This window comes from Megalobrama amblycephala, linkage group LG10, assembly GCF_018812025.1.
Source record: "Megalobrama amblycephala isolate DHTTF-2021 linkage group LG10, ASM1881202v1, whole genome shotgun sequence".
Lineage (NCBI taxonomy): Eukaryota > Metazoa > Chordata > Actinopteri > Cypriniformes > Xenocyprididae > Megalobrama > Megalobrama amblycephala.
The window spans coordinates 29806304-29829455 of NC_063053.1; the positions used below are offsets into that span (position 1 = coordinate 29806304).

At 35.5% G+C, this 23152-nt stretch overlaps 1 protein-coding gene across 1 annotated transcript in view; it reads right to left on the reverse strand.

The window, feature by feature from the left end:
• The window catches only part of eys (eyes shut homolog), a gene marked incomplete at its 5' end in the record, with an annotated part of 227664 nt that overhangs the window by 105192 nt on the left and 99320 nt on the right, over positions 1-23152 (reverse strand). Inside the window, 3 exons of the mRNA XM_048203800.1 lie at positions 12870-13095; positions 17646-17770; positions 19926-20050. Coding sequence (XP_048059757.1) covers positions 12870-13095; positions 17646-17770; positions 19926-20050 — 476 coding nt within the window. The remainder of the gene's footprint in view (positions 1-12869; positions 13096-17645; positions 17771-19925; positions 20051-23152) is intronic.

Genomic DNA, 23152 nt, shown 5'->3' on the forward strand with positions numbered 1-23152 from the left:
GCAGCTAAAATAGTGTGATTGTCCAGCTTAAGTAAGTTCAGTATTGATTAATTCCATTATAAAACTCATTAGTTATTAACTTAGTTCATTTATCTATACTAAAAACCTGTGTACGATAATTTTCTTCCAAATACAATAATTTTGAGTTTCTGGTACGATACTTGGATATTTCCAATCTGGCAACACTGAAATGAATGTATATGTTGTTATTTTTATGTTTTCCCACAATGCAATGCTTCCTTACCTGACCTTCCATTTCCAATGTGTTTTTTTGTATAGTCATTCTGCAATACTTCATTCATATTCATATAAGCAGTAAAAATAAAAATCCAAATAATGTTGCATATCGCCAAATTTGTATCCTATATAATCAGTACAAACAGATTCTGGAACGTGCAAAATAACACACACACACACACACACACACCACCATAAACATAAAAAAAAAATCAAAGGAGAAATAACAAAAAGTGATAAAATAAATACATAAATAAAAAGAACCTAAACTAAAATATTAAATTGAATTGCCATTTCAGTTTGAAGTCAATTCAAAGTGGTGCCACCGATGCAATTTGCAGTAATAAGTTCATTGCACTTTTTTGACCTCTTTGAATTCACATTCACAGGAAACCTTGCTGAAACTTTGGCAAACAGAAATTATTATGAGTATATGTTATATGGATGAAAGTTGTTTTAACTACATTTTTTACAGACTACAAAAGTTCAAACGATCTCAAAGATTTTCCACATCTTCCATTTTTTTTTGAATTAGTGCTATAAACTGTGCTTTCATTTGACTCAGAGAAAAATCTGAGGGCCTGTAAAACAGGTGGCTGTAAGATCCCCGTCTTTCATTTTAAAGGTCTTTTATGATAATTGCGCCTGGTACAGTAGCTCTTTTCTCTCGCAGGAGTGTGATCAAAGCTAAGAGTGACCCATTACCTGCCATGACTTAGTACATTTAAAAAGGCAGTTTTTAGATCAGCTTTAATTGGGGGGGCCTGAAGAATATCTCTCCAGAGAAAGTCTATTCCAATTAGTGGTAGGAAAGGGCCGCTCGTCTAATGTTTTACCGCTGTCAGTGGATCCTCTGAAGCCACTGATGTTCACCTCGAAATGTCCTTACCACTGTAGTGCATCTATCATGTTTAGACATGGCAGAAAATAACAAATCTCTCATCCTTAATGAAACCTAAAAGAATTATGCGTTTAACATTTCAAAGCATGCAGTCATTCAAAAGCTACGTGCTGGCTAAAAAGCACAGGAACATGCCAGTTACCATTGATCATATTTTGTATCCCAAGAGCTGATAAAGCTAAAAAAAGGGCCTTTTTTTCCCTCCAGCGAATGCATCGTAAATGAGAGTAACTTTCCAAGAGAAGGTCTAAGATGAACTCTTTATTGCGTAAACCTCTTTCTGTCAGCTTGAGGAACCTCAGCCCTGTACCATGAGGGGTTTTAGCAGAAATGAACAGTAACCCACACGATACTCGCAGTAGCACATGGTTTGCCAAGAAAGGCACATAAATTCCCCTCGCAAAGAGACTGAGTGACTGTCTGAGAGAAATTATACCAGCTTATTACATGCCTCATTTTAAGCCATGATATCCTGCTCTCTGTCATCCGTATCAGTTGGCAATTATGGGACATTTTCAGAGACTTCCACCCTCTTTGAGATCATTTAGGGTACTGATGCGGACAAACTTAAAAGACCGGCTCTGACTTGAGCAATTTGGCCTGAGCATTAGCGTTGGTCTGGAGTTAATTCCCTTCAATCTCAAATAGTTCCAACGAAAGGTCTCGCCTCGGGGTATTTTGCAATGAATCGCTCAATAATGTGGACCTGCCTGGGGTATTACTCCCTCCGTGTGATTGACCGATGCTAGGCTACAAAACAGAGCATGCATTTGGCAATTGCTGTCACGATTAATGGACCTACAGCAGATGAAGCCTTTATCAATATTTGCTTGACTTTAAATCTTTTTAATGCAGAAATCTTTTGATCTGCCACTGAAGGTCTCTGGGGCACTTTGGCGATTAAGTAGCTTGTAGAAAAATCCCCTTGGGTCTGCTAAGTCCTGCACTCCATAATAGGACAAATATCTCAGAGTGAGGCCTGTGACTGAAAGAATGGAGACTTATCGGGAAACGAGAGGCTGTGATCTCTGATTAATGAGGATGAATGCAGGGCGACTACGGAGCGTCTACCTTTTCCCTCCCCTGGCGTACCAGACAGGTTTACCAGCGCTGATGATGGAAAATTACCCCTCTGAGACTGAGCCATTCATTAATTTGAGATGCTTGTTTGGACTGATATAAGGCTTTCACGCAGTCCGTGATTGCTGCTGGGAGGCAAACTCTCACCTCATTAGCAGTTAACTCCGGATCCCTTTTTGAAATCTGCATTTCAGCCACTAACTTCTCTACGTGGTTGGCACGGTCTGCTCTTGCTGGTTCTTAAACATTCAAATCGTTCAAAACGGTCAATGGGGACAGGTGATTGCGAGCTCATTCAGAGGTTATTATCGACAGAGAGCTATGAAAGACACACTACAGGAAATATCTAACACAAAACTCAGTGGATGAAACAAGTCCGCAAACACTTTGAGGGTAGTTATTGCTCATGTTTGTGAAATGCTGACTCTGCTGGATCGCTGCCAGCTGTGCTGATGAACACTATTATGGGATGTATAAATATAGATCTCTGTAAAGGGAAGAACAAGAGAAAGAGAGAGAGTGTGTGAAAAAGATCAGCGTTTTCCTCACGGCCATTCAAAAATACTGCTGTTTAATGAATGAATGGAAAGCGCATCCATTAAAACTATAGAGGAAAGTACTCATGAAATACACACAATTGCAAAACTTACTTTGCACTTATGCACCATTTTCCAACAAAATCAACAGCTTCTTTTACACTTAAATAGCTTTCATTAGTAACAAACATTATTAGAGATCTATCTTTGCACATAACTCCACCATTTGTACTACATGCAGAAATTATGAGGTGTGCTTTTTTCCTATGCAATCGGGATTGTTACCTGACCGACTATAAAATGGGCAAAAAAGGACTAATGTTCTAAGTCACTCATATAATTAAAATACTTAAAGGATTTTACAATCAGATTTATCAGTCACAATTTTCTCTGCCACACACATATCTAATCAATTATAACGATATTTAGTAAGCTCTCTAATTATAGCACTAAAATACATACACAAATTTACAACAAAAACATTCGTGCCCAAAAGAAAATAAGACAGACATTACGTAAAACTCTGAGATTTATAAGCCTCATAAGTCATGTTAATGAGATACAGATTGAGCAGATTGAAACCATGATGAATAATTCAATGCTAATTATGCAAATAAATTAATGATCATTTTCCTTTATTGTTATCTGATTTATGCCCTGTCTGAATACCACGTTACTCATCGCCGCATACATATACATGTGCGAGAATTCAACCTGAAATCAACATGCAATGACAGATGATGTAAAGTAAGCATCTTGAAGGGTTAGCTCACCCAAAAATTAAAATTATGTCATTTATTACTCACCCACATGTCGTTCAAGACCTACGTTCATCTTCAGAACACAAATTATTTTTGATGAAATCCGATGGCTCGGTTAGGCCTCTATTGCCAGCAATGTCACCAAACTTCTCAAGATCCATAAAGGTACTAAAAACATATTTAAAACAGTTCATGTGACTATAGTGGTTCTACCTTAATATTATAAAGCGACTAAAATACTTTTTGTGTGCCAAAAATACCAAAATATTGACTTTTCAACAATATCTAGTGATGGCCAATTTCAAAACACTGCTTTACGATGATTTACAAATCTTTTGTTTCTAATCAGTTGTTTGGAGCGCCAAAGCTTCGAAGCAGTGTTTTGAAAATGGCCATGACTAGATATTGTTAAAAAGTCATTATTTTTTTTCTTTTTTTTGGTGCACAAAAAGTATTCTTGTCGCTTTATAATATTAAGGTTGAACCACTGTAGTCACATGAACTGTTTTAAATATGTCTTTAGTAGCTTTCTTGATCTTGAGAATTTTGGTGACATTGCTGGCAATAGAGGCCTAACTGAGCCATCGGATTTCATCAAAAATATCTTAATTTGTGTTCCGAAGGTGAAAGAAGGTCTTACGGGTTTGGAACGACATGAGGGTGAGTAATAAATGACAGAATTTTCATTTTTGGGTGAAGTTCATTTGATATAGGAGTTTGACTAAAAAAAACAAAAAAAACAAACAATATTCCTCTTGAACACCATTATTGCAGTGAAAAGTAACAGTGTGCCAATTTATAATGTTTTTTTTTTATTATTTTTAGCTCATACTAAAGTCTAACTGAGTTTTGTCACAAAATCAGAAAGATATTTTTTCCTCTTCCAAATATGATGGGGGAACAGTTGAACTCCCAACTGTGTCACAGTTTCTTTGCATTACCAATGTGTTGCATCAACCATTTGTCCAATTGTTGCATATAAAGTTTTACATCCAAACCAGCATGACCCAACTGCCAACGACTGATATCAAGATATCAAAGAGAAATTTCAAACTCTCTGACTTTTGTTTCTATCTGAAATAGATTCTAACCAGTAAGCTGGGAATGCAGAGGAGGAGGAGGAGAGGACAGCAGAAAGAGAGAGCAGAGGTATCATGCAAGTTCCTGGCTAATCTATTTATAGCTGCACCTAGGGCAAAAGACGTTTTTAGAGAGCGACCTAGATAGACATATCGATGAGAGTTTGTTGGCCTATCTGAAAGTTACAGTATATGTTCCTTGTTAAATAATAATTATAATAAAAAAGATTGTGTAGACAAATTATTTCTAATTTATTATAGTGTGACACCAATGTTTGACTATGGGGCAATGAAATGTATAAAACAACAAAATAACAACTGGACTAGGTTTAAAAACTTTGCTCATGAATTACAGTCTAATATCCTGCTCCCACTTTTACTCAATCATTTGAATAATCAGAGTGTAGGAGACCTCAATGTGCATCGGAAAGAAGCACGTCCTGATTTTGCCAAGTTCGACTCGTTCCTGGGTCAACATATTTTGTTGATCCTGGAACAACATTCCTGTCCAAACATTTAATCCTAAACCATATCCATACACCTAAACCTAACCCCTTAAGTTATCCATAAAATCAAAGGGAAATGATAGGTGGATAAGACTGATGTAGAAGCACCTAACCCTGGTTGTAAGCCTAATACTTGACATAAACTGTAAACTCGTCTCATAATGTAATATGTAATCTCAACATAACACCGACTGTGACACAACAGTCGGGATCATTAATATGTACGCCCCCAATATTTGCATATATCAGCTCACGTTCAAGGCATTAGACAAGCCAGCCAGTATTAACATCTGGATCTGTGCACAGCCGAGTCATCAGACTTTATGCAGGTAAGCAAGGACAACAACGAAAAATGGCAGATGGAGCAATAATAAGTGACATGATCCATGATATCATGATATTTTTAGTGATATTTGTAATCTGTCTTTCTAAATGTTTCGTTAGCATGTTGCTAATGTACTGTTAAATGTGGTTAAAGTTACCATTGTTTCTTACTGTATTCACGGAGATCAGAGTCATGTCGTTATTTTCATTATTAAACACTTGCAGCCTGTATAATTCATAAACACAACTTCATTCTTTATAAATCTCTCCAACAGTGTGTAATGTTAGCTTTAGCCAGGGAGCATAGCCTCAAAATCATTCAGAATCAAATGTAAACATCGAAATAAATACTGTACTTACATGATCCAATAGGCTGCATGACAAACACTTTGTAAAGATCCATTTTGAGGGTTATATTAGCTGTGTGAACTTTGTTTATGCAATGTATTATAGAGTCGCGAGCTTGGGGGCGGGGAGTGCGAGCATTTAAAGGGAACGCGCTCTGAATTGGAGCATTTATAATCATGCCCCAAAATAGTCAGTTAAAAAAACTGAATAAAAAAAATCTATGGGGTATTTTAAGTTGAAACTTCACAGACACATTCAGGGGACACCTTAGACTTATATTACATCTTGTGAAAAAGCATTCTATGGCACCTTTCATTTCTAACTAGAAAAGCAAATACTGTCAAGGTAAAAATTAATGTTTGCTTGAAATAGATATTACAGACAGAGATAGATATTTCATCATATTTAATAAACTTTTGTGGTCCCAGAATATCTTCAAAATTGAATTCAGTAAATGTCTTGTCCTGTCACTCTAATTTTACTTCCTGAAGGACACTTAGTTCACCCAATTATCCCATAATTTACTCACCCTCATGCCATCCTTGGTGTATATGACTTTACTCTGTCAGCCAAACACAATCAGAGTTATATTAAAAAATATCCTGGCTCTTCCAAGCTTTATAATGGTGCTGGTCATAAAATTAGAATATCATCAACAAGTTCATTTTTTTATTGTAAATTATTTTTAAAAATGAAACTTTCATATATTTTAGATTCCCTACATGTAAAGTAAAACATTTCAAAAGTTTTTTTTTTTTTGGTTTTTTTTAAATTTGATGATTAGAGCATACAGCTCATGAAAGTCTAAAATCCAGTATCTCAAAATATTAGAATATTTCCTAGATCAATCAAAAAATGGATTTGCAAAACTTTAAAGTATGTTCATTTGTGCACTCAATACTTGGTCGACAGCACATATTATAGCAAATGACTTGCTCCTAGCACAAATTACAGCATCAGTGAAGTGTGGCATGGAAGTGATCAGCCTGTGGCACTGCTGAGGCACTATTGAGCCTTCAGATCATCTGTATATTGTCGGATCGACTGTTTCTCATCTTTCTCTTCAAAATATCCCATAGATTCAGGTCAGGCATGTTGGCTGGCCAATAAAACACAGTAATATCATGGTCAGCAAACCACTTGGAAGTGGTTTTTGCACTGTGGGCAGGTGCGAAAGTCCTGCTGGAAAAGGAAATCAGCATCTCCATAAAGCTTGTCAGCAGATGGAAGCATAAAGTACTCCAAAATCTCCTGGAAGATGGCTGCACTGACGTTGCACTTGATAAAACACAATGGACCAACACCAGCAGACGTCACGCTTGCGGTCATCCCTGTTGCTTGTGCACCTTTGCCTACCCAATTTCTTCCTTCCAGTCAACTTTGCATTTAATATGCTTTGATACATCACTCTGTAAACAGCCACCCCATTCAGTAATGACCTTCTGTGACTTACTCTCTTTGTGGGGGGTGTCAATGATTGTCTCCTGGACCATTGCCAAGTCAGCAGTCTTCCCCATTAGTGTGGTTTCAAAGAACAAGAGATACCCGGAATTTATACTGTAGGGATGGTCATTTAATGAAACTCAAATGTAAATATTCTAATATTTTGAGATACTGGATTTTGGACTTTCATTAGTTGTATGCTCTAATCAACAAATTAAAAAAAAAAAAAAAAATACAAAAATACAAAAGTAAAAAACTTTTGAAATGTTTTACTTTACATGTAGGGAATCTAGAATATATGAAAGTTTCATTTTTTTTAAATAATTTACAATAAAAAAATGAACTTTTTCACGATATTCTAATTATATGACCAGCACCTGTATAATATTTTTAATATAACTCACTGTGTTTGGCTGAAAGAAGAAAGTCATATAAACCTAGGGTGAGAAAATTATGGGATAATTTTCATTTTTGGGTGAACTAACCCTTTCAATAAAATTCACACTCATGAATTAAAAAAGAGCCATTTCTTAAATTCTGAATTTTTTCTACACCTGACAGATAAACAAGACAAGTACAGATGAAAATAAGAAAGAAAGAAGCAGGTTCAAAAAAACAACAAAAAAAACCAAACCACACATACACAAAACAACATCATATAAAGTCTAACCATGAAGACTGAAACAAATGTGCATTTCTTTTATCTAGAATTTGGCTACCTCATATCAGTCCAATCTGCCATTCTGTGAAAACGATCCCAGCCAGTTGTCCATCAAAAGACTGTGTGGATTCCAAAGACTAAATGGATTTCTGAGTCCAACTTGAGATGATAGATTTATCCCGCCATTTTTGAGTTAGGACTATAGCAGCTTCCTTGAGTTTTATCTTCCATAAAAAATGGCCTCAATTCCACCCTGTCTGGACAATCGGAGAGCGATTACTCAGCTAGTGTACCTCTCGGGCACTTGAGGAAAATTCCCATGGATGCCCAGGCAAACCTTTAAAGCTGTCTGTAGCATTTGCCTTCCACATTGTAAATTCATTGATTTCTGTAAAGTGCATGTTTAGAAAATTAACTGCACTATTCCCCAAGGGCACTGATTTACACACACTTTGTCTTTCTCAGTAGTGGCTGAAGAAATTAGCGCTGATGGTATCTTAGAGCAAACATTCACGCAGTCATATCCATACACATTTCTGCGCCCTCAAGAGATGCAGTTTCTCCGTTTACTACATTTTTCATTCTGCGGAGAGGTTTAATTCCATTGTGTTGTGCCCCCCAGGACTACCATAAAGTCTAGCTTAAATGTCAGAATCACTCTCAACATTTGCCAGAAACACATTTACCTTTATTTTCGCCCTGTAACTGGCCTATTGATTTTTTGCTGTTCGCTTTGAATAGCGTCAATCTAATATACTCTTCTAGCAGTGCAGCATTTAAAAGATCAACTGTACGACAGAAACCCACCTGTAACTGAGAGAATGACATCTCATTTTCACTCTTTAACGCTGTGAAATGTGGTATTTAGAAAAAATACTTTGAAAACGGCTACAGGCCAGCAGTTCATTTTAAATCAATTCAGAAAGAAAGCGAAAAGTCATGCTTTAGGGAAATGTAAGCGCATTCATGGGTTTTCTTCTTCTAAAATAACTTGCTTAGACTTTGCTTCACTAAATTACCTTCAGTGATTTGACAAATTTAGCCTCCAGAATCCATTTATTAGTCCATTGTCAGGAAATTGTGCAAGGATGGTTCAATTTCCTAAGTGATGTGGAAATTTAGTCCTCATGTCACCACACTGACATTTTGGCTCTCTATACAATTTATTCATTGTAACCAATGGGTGTTTTGTGTCATACTCAATAAACATCATAAACCATAGCACAAAGTCCCTAATTAGCTGTAATTTTTCCAGCAAAAACTAATTGAGTTTGTTCAAACTATTGCCTCTTTGGAGAACATTAGTGGAACAAATGTGGAAAAAGCTCTTATTATCAGACATACCACAGATGGTGAGTGTTTATCTTACTAACCTTTAGGGGCTCCCAGCTCATTTTGGAACAGAGCAAAGCAAAATGTAGGTTATTCGGGAAATGTTTTCGGAATAGACTTTTCAAGGACGTTTTGTCTGGCATGATGTTGCCTGTGGTAATGTATCTGTATGTTATTGTAGTCATTGATATCTTATAGACTGTGTGAAGGCAATTGTAAACTACAAATAAAAGTGATGACAATAACACATGCTCAGTAGAGCTCTCTCTCTGACTGAGAAAAAGCAGTGCGATCATCTCATTTTATGATACATTTTCCATAAAAACTGAAATAAAAATAAACCTAATGAACATTATTTCATCAAACCATCTAATTAAAGATTATTACAACGTAGGTTTCACTTTTTCTTTAAACACAAATTATTCCTGACTGCTAAAATAATCTGTACCATATAAAGGTGAAAACTATTCAGTACTATTACTTTATGCATTAAAGAAATTAAATTATTACTTGCATGTGATCACGTGGGCTCTCATTTTAGATGTAGTATTATGAATTTAAAAATATAAATATTTTATATTTAAAATGTTACCCAAACTACTTTAACGTGGGTAAATGAAGCACTTTTTATTTTTTAGTACTTTTGAACATAACAGAAGATATTTTGAGAAATACAATGGAAAAATCAATGGTTTGATTACTAAAATTCATCAAAATATCTTCTTTTGTGTTCTATAGAAAAAAAGTCAGTCACTCAGGTTTGGAAGAACAAGAGGGTGAGTAAATAATGACAGACTGTCTCTGTGTGTTTGCTTTAATATGCAATATACTTTTAAAAATGAACTGTAATTTACTGAAAGAATGATATGTGGTCTCTTAAGCGGTGTCAAATAGTCTCCTAGGTTTCCAAAGACAAGCTCATAATGAAGCTGAACAATCAAAACAAACCACACAAGTTCATTGATTGGATTCAATTGTTAATGTTGTCTTTCATTTAACTAATCCATTGGGCCAATAATATTAACAGCCAGTACAGTGGAAGTCAACCTCATAATGTTAAAAAGCAAAAACATTTTCCTTCCATGCTGTGTGGTATGGATACAAACAGTTCACATGCTCTTAATGAGGAACCAACTGTGACTCAGAGACATTTTTATTCCTGTAAGACTTAAAGATGAAAATGCTTTTTATTTCTTTAGTGTGTAATGTTGCTGTTTGAAAATTTAAAAAAGGTCTGCAAAATTCTCTATATCAGTAAGCAATGTTTCTGTACTCCCTGAAATGCCTCAACTGTAGTCTTTCATTTTCTTCTCAAAATGAACAAAATTGAAATATTATAATATAAAATTTTGTCTTACCCTGATTCACTTTGGTAAGCTTACTGTATAATAAGTGTTTATATTTTAGTTTTCATGGGAAACTGCGTACTTGCGTCACTTGCCCATGCGTGTCTCGTCATATCTGTAAACAGAGAAAAGTTGCTTCGGCTAATTTTAAGCATGTATGGTGTGGGAGTGGCATAGGTTAGTTCTCACAATGAGAGAGAAAGGTGGATATGGAGCATGCTAAATCGCCAACCTCCGGAGAATCACGTGTTTAAGGGAAAAAAGAAAAAGAATAAAGAAAACGCAGAACAAAGGAGAGTCTGCTGGCAAAAAGAGATCGCGACAGAGCTCATAATAAAACAAGATTCAACACTAGCTTGGCTTTTCAGAGATGGCAAGAACTGAGGGATTTAAAATGCTGTAAAAGTGATGCAGAGATGGCGTTTTTATTACTCGATAGGTGAGTAAGGTATTTTATTGAACAGATAAATTACCATATGTAGAGTTCATTGCAAAGCATCTATTGTGAAGGGTCATTTCATTATGGGTTGTTGTAGCGCAGCGCTGGAATTTATTTTCAAGGAAGCAGAGATGTTCACGAGTCTTTTATATATTAAGGGATAATGTACATCCAGTTTGTTAATCCATTACAATGTACAAAACAGTCGTCCTGGCAACACGAGTAGTCATTTTCAATACGGTCGCTAAACGGACACAAGATGGCGCCCGTGAGTCACGGTTTGTTATACAGCAGATTGTTATACAGATTTGTTGTTAGTGACGACAGTCATTATCAGAAAATTTTAAACTTCAGAATGTTTAAGAATGTCAATTGAAAACTCTACACATGCTGATTGTGATACATTAAAATATGAGCTTTAAGTAATAAATGGAATAACATCTCTCATATCATATCTCTCTAATGGACACACATTAAGAAATAGAAAAGCTGCAAATAATACGAAAAGATTGATAAAACGTAGTGCTAGGTTTAAAGTCTAGATTTTTTTCTGTTCATATTTTAACAGGCTGGCAATTCAAAAGAGCCATGTAGCTACACCACAATATAATAGCTAGTTGTGAGTTAATGTGACTAACCTTTGTGGATGCGATGTCTCATACAATTTGATGATGTTATTCCGGTGTCTTTAATTGTTTTCCCACATTCTGTGGTAATAAACCCAAACGAAAGAACATTTGGCACGGTGGCTCCCGTCATGTTGCATGGGACTCTTATTATGACATTTCGGAGTTTATTCGCATGACATGGTTCTGTACGTAATTAAATTCTATGACAAGAGTCCGATGTACCACGACACGTAAGGAAATATGTGACGCAGATATTATAAAACCATTTAAACACAACACAAATTCTTAATTTATTATATCAGTAGTTATGGGTAAAAGACTTTAAACTATTCCGAGTCTTTTGTGCCGAGTCGAGTCAAGTCTGAAGTCATTTCAGGTCGAGTCCGAAGTCTGTTAAAATGCGACTCGAGTGCGACTCAAGTCCGAGTCACTAACTCGAGTGCCCATCTCTGCAAGGAAGTACCATGTGTCTATTAAAGGGTATAGCTACAGTAACGTCTTCTGCTAGTCAGCTTAAGATCCTTTCCATCTAAACTGCTTATATCTATAAGATAATCTTTCTCTTTTTTAGTTAAAAAAACATATTCAGCCAAACAGTCACACAGAGCTGAAGCACAACCAAAACAGTGTTCTTCTGCAAAATGCGTGCAGTTTCTTTTTTTTTTTTTTTTTTTAAACCACTAGAACAATAGTGTACCTTTAAATAATTTCCACCCAAGACATATGAAAAAAGTGGGCGAGGCCTGGTTAAGTTGCGTTAGTAGCCTGTTTACTCTCACGGTTATGGTAAGGGGCGTGAAATTTCTGAAACAGGCTTGAAGCTGTTGACCAATCACAATACTCTGGTCAGCCGACCAATCAGGGCACAATGTGCTTTTCGATAGGAGGGGCTTCATAAAGACAGGAACTAAACAGTGGTGTGAACTATGCTCACAAGTTCCATTGTTACCAATAGAGTTCAATGGGACTTATGACAATAGTTGGCTAACGAAGCTTTCGGGAAACGCACCCCAGAGCGTTACTGAAAGACTGGGAAGTGAGGTATGAAAAAATGTATAAAATATGTGAAAAATAATGTATAACATTCAAGCATGCAATCCTATTCTAGTAGACACCCTGTAAAAGGGCATAAAATGGCCTTTAAGTTTTTATGAGGCTGCTAAAAATACAGAGAAGTATTATAAATGTACAAAATATTGCATAATGCAGTTTTACAATACAAAATATTGCATATAAGGTCTACCAACCTGTCGGCTGCTCAGTGCTTTGCAAGTTCTCCACAGGTGCTATAGTGGGTTGCATCTCTAAGCTGGGGTTGATGGTACTCCACGAGATGACCAAGATGGGAGGAACAAAAGACGTGTCTGTCTTCACAGGGACGCAGCTGACATTGTTGATGCCATCCTTACATGAAAATCCATCAGGGCATGATTGGATCAAGCAGTCATCATAATTATATTCACAGTTTTCCCCCTGAAACACAAAATAAAGTCTTTTCTCACAACATTTTTTTTTCTCTAAGTGTTTTTGAAATGCCTGCTGGGATATTGTTTGATGCCATGTTCAACAATGTTGTCAGTACAATAATAATAAGGCAGGTTTCTGAAATAATTGCACAAGTATGTGACATTATGGTGAGGAAAGTGCAAAGTTTGATGCAATATGCTGAAATAAATGCAGTGTACACAACTAGGCTGGGGGCAAAGGAATTCAAGTGTGGTGCAAAACTCAAATCCTGATGAATAAGAATGTAAATTAGAGTAGCTTAAGCCGAGCAGCAGGAGCAATTATGCTTTCTGCTGTACCGGTACATATGCAGTTTATGTACTAGTGGCATATTTTCTATGTGAAGATAATCTGTATTTTCAAAGTTTCTTATAGATAGAAGAATTACTAAAGTGGACTATCAAAATAAAGTATTACCTAAAATTAACACTAGAGAAGAAAAAAATACACTTTGACTCAGTGGAAGTCTATGACACATAGCTGCAGCACTGATTTAACAATGTTGATCACATTGATTCATATGACACTCATCTTGGATATCTTATTCTGACACCTTGAGATGTGAATGCAACTCGATTTCATCAAGTACAACATGTTCCTGGATCAACATCTTTGTTAATCCTGGAACAACATTCCAATTAACCAATCAGATTTGAGGGACAAGTTTACAGTTCATGTCAAGTTTAGGTTTACAATCTGAGTTAGGTGCTGCTACATCAGTGTTGTTCACCCAACATTTTCCTCTGATATTTAGCGACAAATTATGGGTAGGGTTAGGTTTAGGTGTAGGGATGAAATTAGGAATACATTTTTGGACACGAATGCTGTTCCAGAATGAACAAAATATGTTGATCCACGTACATGTCTTGGTAAAATCACAGTGACTGGAGGCAGCATTACATTTTTGATGCCACTGTAGAAATGCAATATTCACAGTCATTCCCGTTTAATTTTTAGTTAAAGCTGCAGTCTGTAAGTTTTGCCTCTTTGTCGCCATCTCTGTTTGAAACCTGCAGTTGCAGTTATTTGCAGAATTATCTTCTTCACGTGGGTTGCGTATCGGCACAGCTCGTCAGCGCGGATGAATCTAATGTTTGCTGTCAGTCACCGCACCGGTGTGGATACTGTACTTTGGAATCACAGATTCTACATCTTGAAAGTATGACCAATATAAGAATTTTCACGGGAAAATGTCATCTGAACAAGTAAGTAACATGTTTGCCACTTTTGTTCTGACCAACTGAGAAAAAAAAGCAATAAATCGCGCTGCCAATGGTGATTAAATCTAATGATCGCTTAGCTCAGATCATGTCAAACCGTGCAAATTATTATACTTTGTTCTCAAATTGTTATTGTTAACAACATCAGCATTGCGTGACTATGTGTATTTAGTGTGTATTAGCGTTACCTGGAGATTTAAATTTCTGTATCCACTCCACAGTCCGAAGTCTTTTGCTTTTGACTATGGGTGAACCTCCCTTGCAGCAGTCTCACATGCCATATAGCCTACTAGCTGGGACTCCTTCTTCATGTAAACAGATGTGACGTAATGACGCAGAGACGAATGAGTGCATGCTCGAATTTCCCGAGGAAACTCAACAGTACCATCCGAATTATAAAACATTATTACAAGCTTACCGTTGTGAATCGGTCTAAGGTAAGGAGATTTTGAACACTGGCTGGTTATGTACTTGCTCAAAAATTGATTTTGAACTATTTTTAACCAATAAAAGTTACGGACTGCAGCTTTAATAAAAAATAAAATAATTTTTAGATAATTAATCTTAACCCCAAATAACAAGGTTACCAAGATAAAGTGAGCAGCATACAGCTGGTAATGTGGTGAAATTCACAATGTTTGGAAGAGTAGACTTTTTAATGAAACGTTACGAGCTCCAAAAAAAGAAAAAAAAAAAAGAAAATGTGCGCGAATTAATAATTCCCAATATGATTAATAAGATGCATTTAGAAAATAGATAAGGTGGGATTCCAGGGTAGATGCTGAAAAAATGCTTTTGCGTGAAATTTATTTTTTTAAAAGGATTGGGATAAAGATGCATTTGATTTTATTTTCCTCTAGATGGCACTAAAACTTGCCGCAGCACTTTCCAAAACATCCGCTTTTCAAGGTGCACATGGAAATTTGGCTGATCCTTGACATGAGAAAAGCTGATTTTGTGCTAATTTGATCTAATATTTAATGTTTTTTTTTTATTTAAATTTTGTAGATTTAAGTAGCAAATGAGAATCGCTAAAATGATTGAATATATTTTGAGACAAAGGTCTTGTTAGTGATTTTCAGTTTTGTTCAAGGTAACTAAAGCAACAGTTTTTCAATAACGAAAGAATATGTAAAAGTATGGTATTTGGGGTCAAATGTGCCCCTACTGTTGGGGCTAAATGCAGAATAATTAACATGATAATAAATAGCTGGATGACTTTTACATTTTTTGACATGACTTGGTTAAATTCAGATGGTAGATATTATATATTAAGTTGGGTGTTAAATCACAATATTTATAATGAAACCATTATATTTGATAATATGATATTAATCATATCATATAATAAAATATATTTATTGTTCATACTGTAAATCTTTATTAAATTATTATGGGATCTCATTCAATGCTTTCAGAATTGTTTACTTTTTAAAATAATTGTTTTTGTATTTTTAAAATATATTTTTTATATTAACATTTTAATGACAATATATTTATTGAACAAAAATGAATTATTTTATTTATCAAAATAAACTGAAAATAGTACAAACTTTGCTAAAGTGATTGTTTTGGACAAGTTTTAACCTAGACATTACTAAAAACATATTATTTTAGCTAAAGTATTTGTATCAATGCTTGTGCCCCCCTCGCCATGCACCTCATACATTTATTTTTAAACAAAACAAACCACTTTTATGATTTATTTTCACACAAAATCTATTGCTCCATCAATATTCAATAAAAACATAAATATAAATACTTTTACAATCACACACTATGGGAGTAGTGAAAAGTGAAACTTTTTCTTAAAGGTGCCCGCGAATGAAAAATGTAATTTATCTTGGCATAGTTAAATAACAAGAGTTTGGTACATGGAAATGACATACAGTGAGTCTCAAACTCCATTGTTTCCTCCTTCTTATATAAATCTCATTTGTTTAAAAGACCTCCGAAGAACAGGCGAATCTCAACATAACACTGACTGTTATGTAACAGTCGGGGTGTACGCCCCCAATATTTGCATATGCCAGCCCACGTTTCCAACATTATAAAAGGCATTAGACAAGGGCAGCCAGTATTAACGTCTGGATGTGCACAACCAAATCATCAGACTAGGTAAGCAAGCAAGAACAATAGCGAAAAATGGCAGATGGAGCAATAATAACTGACATGATCCATGATAACATGATATTTTTAGTGATATTTGTAAATTGTCTTTCTAAATGTTTCATTAGCATGTTGCTAATGTACTGTTAAATGTGGTTAAAGTTACCATCGTTTCTTACTGTATTCACGGAGACAAGAGAGCCGTCGCTATTTTCATTATTAAACACTTGCAGTCTGTATAATGCATAAACACAACTTCATTCTTTATAAATCTCTCCAACAGTGTAGCATTAGCCGTTAGCCACGGAGCACAGCCTCAAACTCATTCAGAATCAAATGTAAACAATATAACAGTATACAATACTCACATAATCCGACGCATGCATGCCGCATGCATGACGAACACTTTGTAAAGATTCATTTTGAGGGTTATATTAGCTGTGTGAACTTTGTTTATGCACTGTTCAAGGCAAGCGCGAGCTCTGTGGGCGGATAGCACGGGATTTAAAGGGGCCGCAGCATAAAATCGGCGCGTTTATAATGATGCCCCAAAATAGGCAGTTAAAAAAATTAATTAAAAAAAATCTATCGGGTATTTTGAGCTGAAACTTCACAGACACATTCAGGGAACACCTTAGACTTATATTACATCTTTTAAAAACATAATCTAGGGCACCTTTAAGGCGTGCCTTTAGCCTCATTGTATCATATTATTCTTTTCATTGAATGTAAATGTTTTTAATGAGGAAAATTGACTAAGTGTACCTGTTAGTCAATTTTAGATTTGAGTAGTTAGATTAGCATTTATAATCATCTTATTGGTTATCTTTTTGTTTAGAGTTACGTCGACAAGCTGCTTCTACAAGCAACGTCTGCAGACATTAAAATACAAAAATAGGTAAACAGTGTGAACATTCTGTCATTGATAAGTGACATCTGTGCTTCCCTGCACTTGAAAAGCACCACTGGCACGCTGAATACTAAAGAACCCCGCTGCTTCCTCCCTGTCCTGAGGACGTCAAGGATATTTAAAGGCCATCGCAATATTGGAATGGAAACAAACGGATGGCGAATACTTGACAGGAGAAAGACAAACAGGATTGCGTCTCTCTCAAAATCACCTCAGGGGAAGATGAAGAGCTCAGGGAGGAGGAGTAAGGGGGGAGCGGGGGACTCAGCAAGACTTACCACAAATCCGGGCCGACAGAAGCAGGTGTAGCCATGGCCAGGCTCATTCTGGATGCACATTCCCTGGTTGCATGGTTGCAGCAAGCACTCATTAATGTCATCTTCACAGTGAAGGCCTGTCCAACCTGCCAGGAACAAAAACCCAGAGTGCCACAGTGAGCCCACCCCACAACCAACAACCCAGGCCCCCACCTCCCGCTTCTCATACATTTTCTACACCATCTCAATTCCTGCTTCATTTTCCCGTTCTGGATAGAATCCACATGCGCACACATACAAGAGCTGAATACATTTTAATGCTCTATGAGGCTTGTGTCTGTTTCAGTAGCCTGCAAAAGCAAATTACTCCCCAGAGGAACATAAGTGATTTCTGGATGGCGGAATCAAGATGCACAAAGCCAAGATTTTTCATAAATCTTTATCTCTCTTGTATTCTTCAGACATAAGATTGTCAGGAAGGAAAAAAAAAACACTGACAGAAGATATTCATAAACATGTACGGCATTTCTTATGCAGGGATCCTACAACTGAACCTCAATGACATTTTTGTGACTTTTTCCATTTGTTTGTGATAACTTGAGTATTAGTGTTGAAACAAAATTACAGATGAAAATGTTTGTTAAAGAGGTTTTTTTTTCATTCAAAATTTTTTTTTTGTGCTCACCAAGGCTGCATTTATTTGATCAAAAATACAACAAAACAGTGGGTTAGTTCACCTAAAAATGAAATTCTGTCATTAATTACTCACCCTCATGTTGTTCCACACCTGTAAGACCTTCGTTCATCTTCAGAACACAAATTAAGATATTTTTGATAAAATCTGATGGCTCAGTGAGGCCTCTATTGTCAGCAAGATAATTAACACTTTCAGTGCCCAGAAAGCTACTAAAGACATATTTAAAACAGTTCATGTGACTACAGTGGTTCAGTGTATTTTTTTACAAAATAACAACTTTATTCAACAATATCTAGTGATGGACGATTTCAAAACACTGCTTCATGAAGCTTCGAAGCTTTACAAATCTTTTGTTTCGAATCAGTGGTTCGGAGCATGCATCAAACTGCCAGTCACTCCCCCCAGTGGTGAACCATTAAAATTTCAAAACACTTATGACATAACGAAGCCTCCTTTACTGAAATCACGTGACTCTGGCAGTTTGATACACGCTCCGAACCACTGATTCGAAACAAAAGATTCGTAAAGCTTCAAAACTTCATGAAGCAGTGTTTTGAAATCACCCATCACTAGATATTGTTGAATAAAGTCATTATTATTTTTTTTTTTGGGGGGGTGCACAAAAAGTATTCTCATCGCTTCATAACGGTTGAACCACTGTAGTCACATGAATTGTTTTAAATATGTTTTTAGTAGCTGTCTGGGCATCTGAAAGCGTTAACTGTCTTGCTGGCAATGGAGGCCTCACTGAGCCATCAGATTTCATCAAAAAATATCTTAATTTGTATTCCCAAGATGAACGAAGGTCTTACAGGTGTGGAACGACATGAGGGTGAGTAATTAATGACAGAATTTTCATTTTTGGGTGAACTAATATTGTAATAGAGAAATATTAAAAATTACAATAACTGTTTTCTATTTTAAACAATTGTATTTATTCCTGTGATGGTAAAGTTGAATTCTTCAGTCACATCATGATCCTTCAGAAATCATTCTGGTATGCTAAATTGCTGCTCAAGACACATTTCTTATTATTATCAATGTTGAAATGTCGTTTTTTTGTGGAAACGATATATTTTTTGCAGGATTGTTTGACGACTAGAAAGTTCAAAAGAACAGTATTTATTTGAATTTTTTTTGGTAACAATGCAATTTAAAAGTCTTTACTGTCAATTTTGACCATTTTAATGTGCCCTTGCTAAATAAAAGTAATAATGTCTTAAAGACTTTTGAATAATAGTTTACATTCTTTGATTTCAAATAATTTAACATATACATTTTTAAATATTTGGTTTAATTAATTGTTTTCAAACAGATTTCTAAGCACTTTCAAATGGTTGGGACAAACAGATAGTTCCAATAGATAGTTTTAAGCTGGGAAAGGGGAAAGTATTTCAACATGGAAAAAATGCACACATTTTCAAGATTATATTCACTTATTTATAGTGGAACACTGTCTATAAAGCACAAATGCCATATTCAATGAAATGAAAGCCTAATACAGTACATATAATACCCCTAAGAGGTCAACTGCTTTTGCATGCCATTATAAATGAATTAATATTATATTACATTAGATATTTTCTATAACATGAAAGCCTTACCTGGTCGACAGTGACATTGGTAGCCATTGATGAGGTCTTGGCAGATGGCCCCATTAAAGCACGGCTCAGAACAGCATTCATTCATCTCTACCTCACAGAAATCTCCCGCAAAACCTGGCAGGCAGCTGAATAAAAGCATTCCTCTTTTAAACATTGCACAGAGAATCAGATGTTTTTATTCTCTAAAAAACATGTCCCTTTAAAAGGTTGAACAGAAGGCTACGACTTTCCGAGCCACATCCTTGAGCCCATCAAAAAAGCAAATATTCAAAAGGAAAAATATAATTAATGACAGACATATGGTCAGCTAAGCTTGTGAAAGCGCTGCCACACAGATGGCGAGCAAACTGAGAAATGTCTCATTAACAGAGTTTGTTGGCATATAAAAAAAATTCAAAATACTTACTGGATTTTTTTTAAAGATTGGTTCAATTATTTGAATCTTTAAAACTTAAGGAGGAAGTTCTGGAAAATGACATTCCGTTGGCATATGGTGATTGTACATGCATTTAGGGCATTTTATAGTTACGGTCGGTGATTACACTATGAACACTGATGATTATGAACAGATTGTTTGGTATTCTAAAACTCTTTGAGCGGTACTCACTTAAACACTACAAGGCACATTTTAAAGAGTAGAAATGCAGCTCTTACAGTGCTGACACAGTACATTTTAAAAATGCTTTTGCATAAATCATAAATTAACTAACATGTAAAAAAGTAATTCAAAAAGGGAAATGTTTGTTCTGTCTGCACACCACTAAAAACAGATTGTAAATGTACAATCTGTTTTTACTGGTGTGCAGCTAACAAATAACAGACATGAAGAACCAAAAGTGTGACTAGAGCTCAACAAAGTGAATGTTGCCATTTGGTATCTGTGAGAATCAAGTAAATTATGAAAGACACTGACAGATACTCTTTCCAAAGTGTCCAGAGGCGTTCTGAAGCAGCACTCCTTAAAATAGGTCTGTAATGGTCCAGTTAGGGAGTCCGAAAAAAAATCGTGAACAAAGATCTCACCAGAAACCATAGAGTCAATCAGCAATTGTGATACACACTAAAAATCTGTTGGTCTTTTGTATTATTGAATCCGTTTAAACATACATACATATACAGTACAGTCCAAAAGTTTGGAACCACTAAGATTTTTAATGTTTTTAAAAGAAGTTTCGTCTGCTCACCAAGGCTACATTTATTTAATTAAAAATACAGTAAAAAACAGTAATATTGTGAAATATTATTACAATTTAAAATAACTGTGTACTATTTAAATATATTTGACAAAGTAATTTATTCCTGTGATGCAAAGCTGAATTTTCAGCATCGTTACTCCAGTCTTCAGTGTCACATGATCCTTCAGAAATCATTCTAATATGCTGATTTGCTGCTCAATAAACATTTATGATTATTTTCAATGTTGAAAACAGTTGTGTACTTTTTTTTTCAGGATTCCTTGATGAATAGAAAGTTCAAAAGAACAGCATTTATCTGAAATACAAAGCTTCTGTAGCATTATACACCACCGTTCAAAAGTTTGGGGTCAGTAAGAATTTTTATTTTTATTTTTTTGAAAAGAAATTAAAGAAATGAATACTTTTATTCAGCAAGGATGCATTAAATCAATCAAAAGTGGCAGTAAAGACATTTATAATGTTACAAAAGATTAGATTTCAGATAAACACTGTTCTTTTGAACTTTCTATTCATCAAATAATCCTGAAAAAAAATATTGTACACAAATATTGTACAATTGTACACATTAAATGTTTCTTGAGCAGCAGATCAGCATATTAGAATGATTTCTGAAGGATCATGTGACACTGAAGACTGGAGTAATGATGCTGAAAATTCAGCTTTGCATCACAGGAATAAATTACTTTGTCAAATATATTTAAATAGTACACAGTTATTTTAAATTGTAATAATATTTCACAATATTACTGTTTTTTACTGTATTTTAATTAAATAAATGTAGCCTTGGTGAGCAGACGAAACTTCTTTTAAAAACATTAAAAATCTTAGTGGTTCCAAACTTTTGGACTGTACTGTAGGCTTTCTTTAAGACTGCAAGGGAAGCTCGGCTTCCCTTATAATGCACAAAATTAATGGTCAAATATGTACTATTGTATTAACATTTTATTGACTCTCTTCATCTCAAAGACAGTTCGTTCACAGTTACATATAGTCGGCTGAGCCGCCACTGATATAAGCCCAGCGTATATATGGGGCTGCTTTGATATATATATATATATATATATCTCTGGGGGTGATATATATTCTGCGTGATATATATATCTCCTTTTGATATATATAAGGAATATATATATTCGCGCTCATATCGCGGATATATATAAAAACTGCTGCAACCTATTTCTTTGATATTTGTTGGCGATTGCTTGATCATCATACATTTCACACAATTATACACCACATTCCTTGTGTTTCAGAGTTTAATATTTTTTTTAGATCCATACATTCCTTCATTCATTCATTCATTCATTCATATAACGACTAGACTGTGGGTGAAACGGCCCGCCAATATTGTCATTCGAAGCCATAATTTCCTTACGAGGAAAAACTTAGAATTAAACCCGCCACAGTCTCAAAATGAAACATCCAAACTGTTCTCATTATTGAAATAACATCTGGCTTGTCGTGATAAGGCCGTTTAAATAGCCGTCTGATAATTGAAAAGACTCCTAGTTGGTACGACAGGGTCACAGACCATTTCAAAAGGAACGTAGGGCAGAATGAAATAAATAGCAATTTTAAGTGGGAAAATGTCCCCTCTCTGACAGACCAGTAGCCGCCAGCAGTGTTTCCCAAAGAAATGTGGCGGCCCGCCACATTCTAATTTGTCCCGCCACTAGAAACAAATTAGGCTTGTCAATTAAGTTTTCGTCTTTCATATGCAAAAGTGGGAGTCTAGAGCAAAAGAAATATAGCACCAATTAAGTTTTCGTGCAAACTCATCTGAAGCCATTTCATAGCTTCATGTGAGGCATAGAAGAATATGTGCATCGTTAAATTTAAGTTCACGGAAACTCGTCTTTCCTCCGCTGCAGCTGTCAATCATTCTCACAGCGCGTCGTGTTCGGTAACGGCAGTCAGCAGCACGCACGGTAAAACTCTCCAATATAATATATTCCCATTACAATACTTGATATGTAGATAAAGGACTGTGGATTTGCACAAAATGACTTTATCTTGCTGGAGTTTATTGCT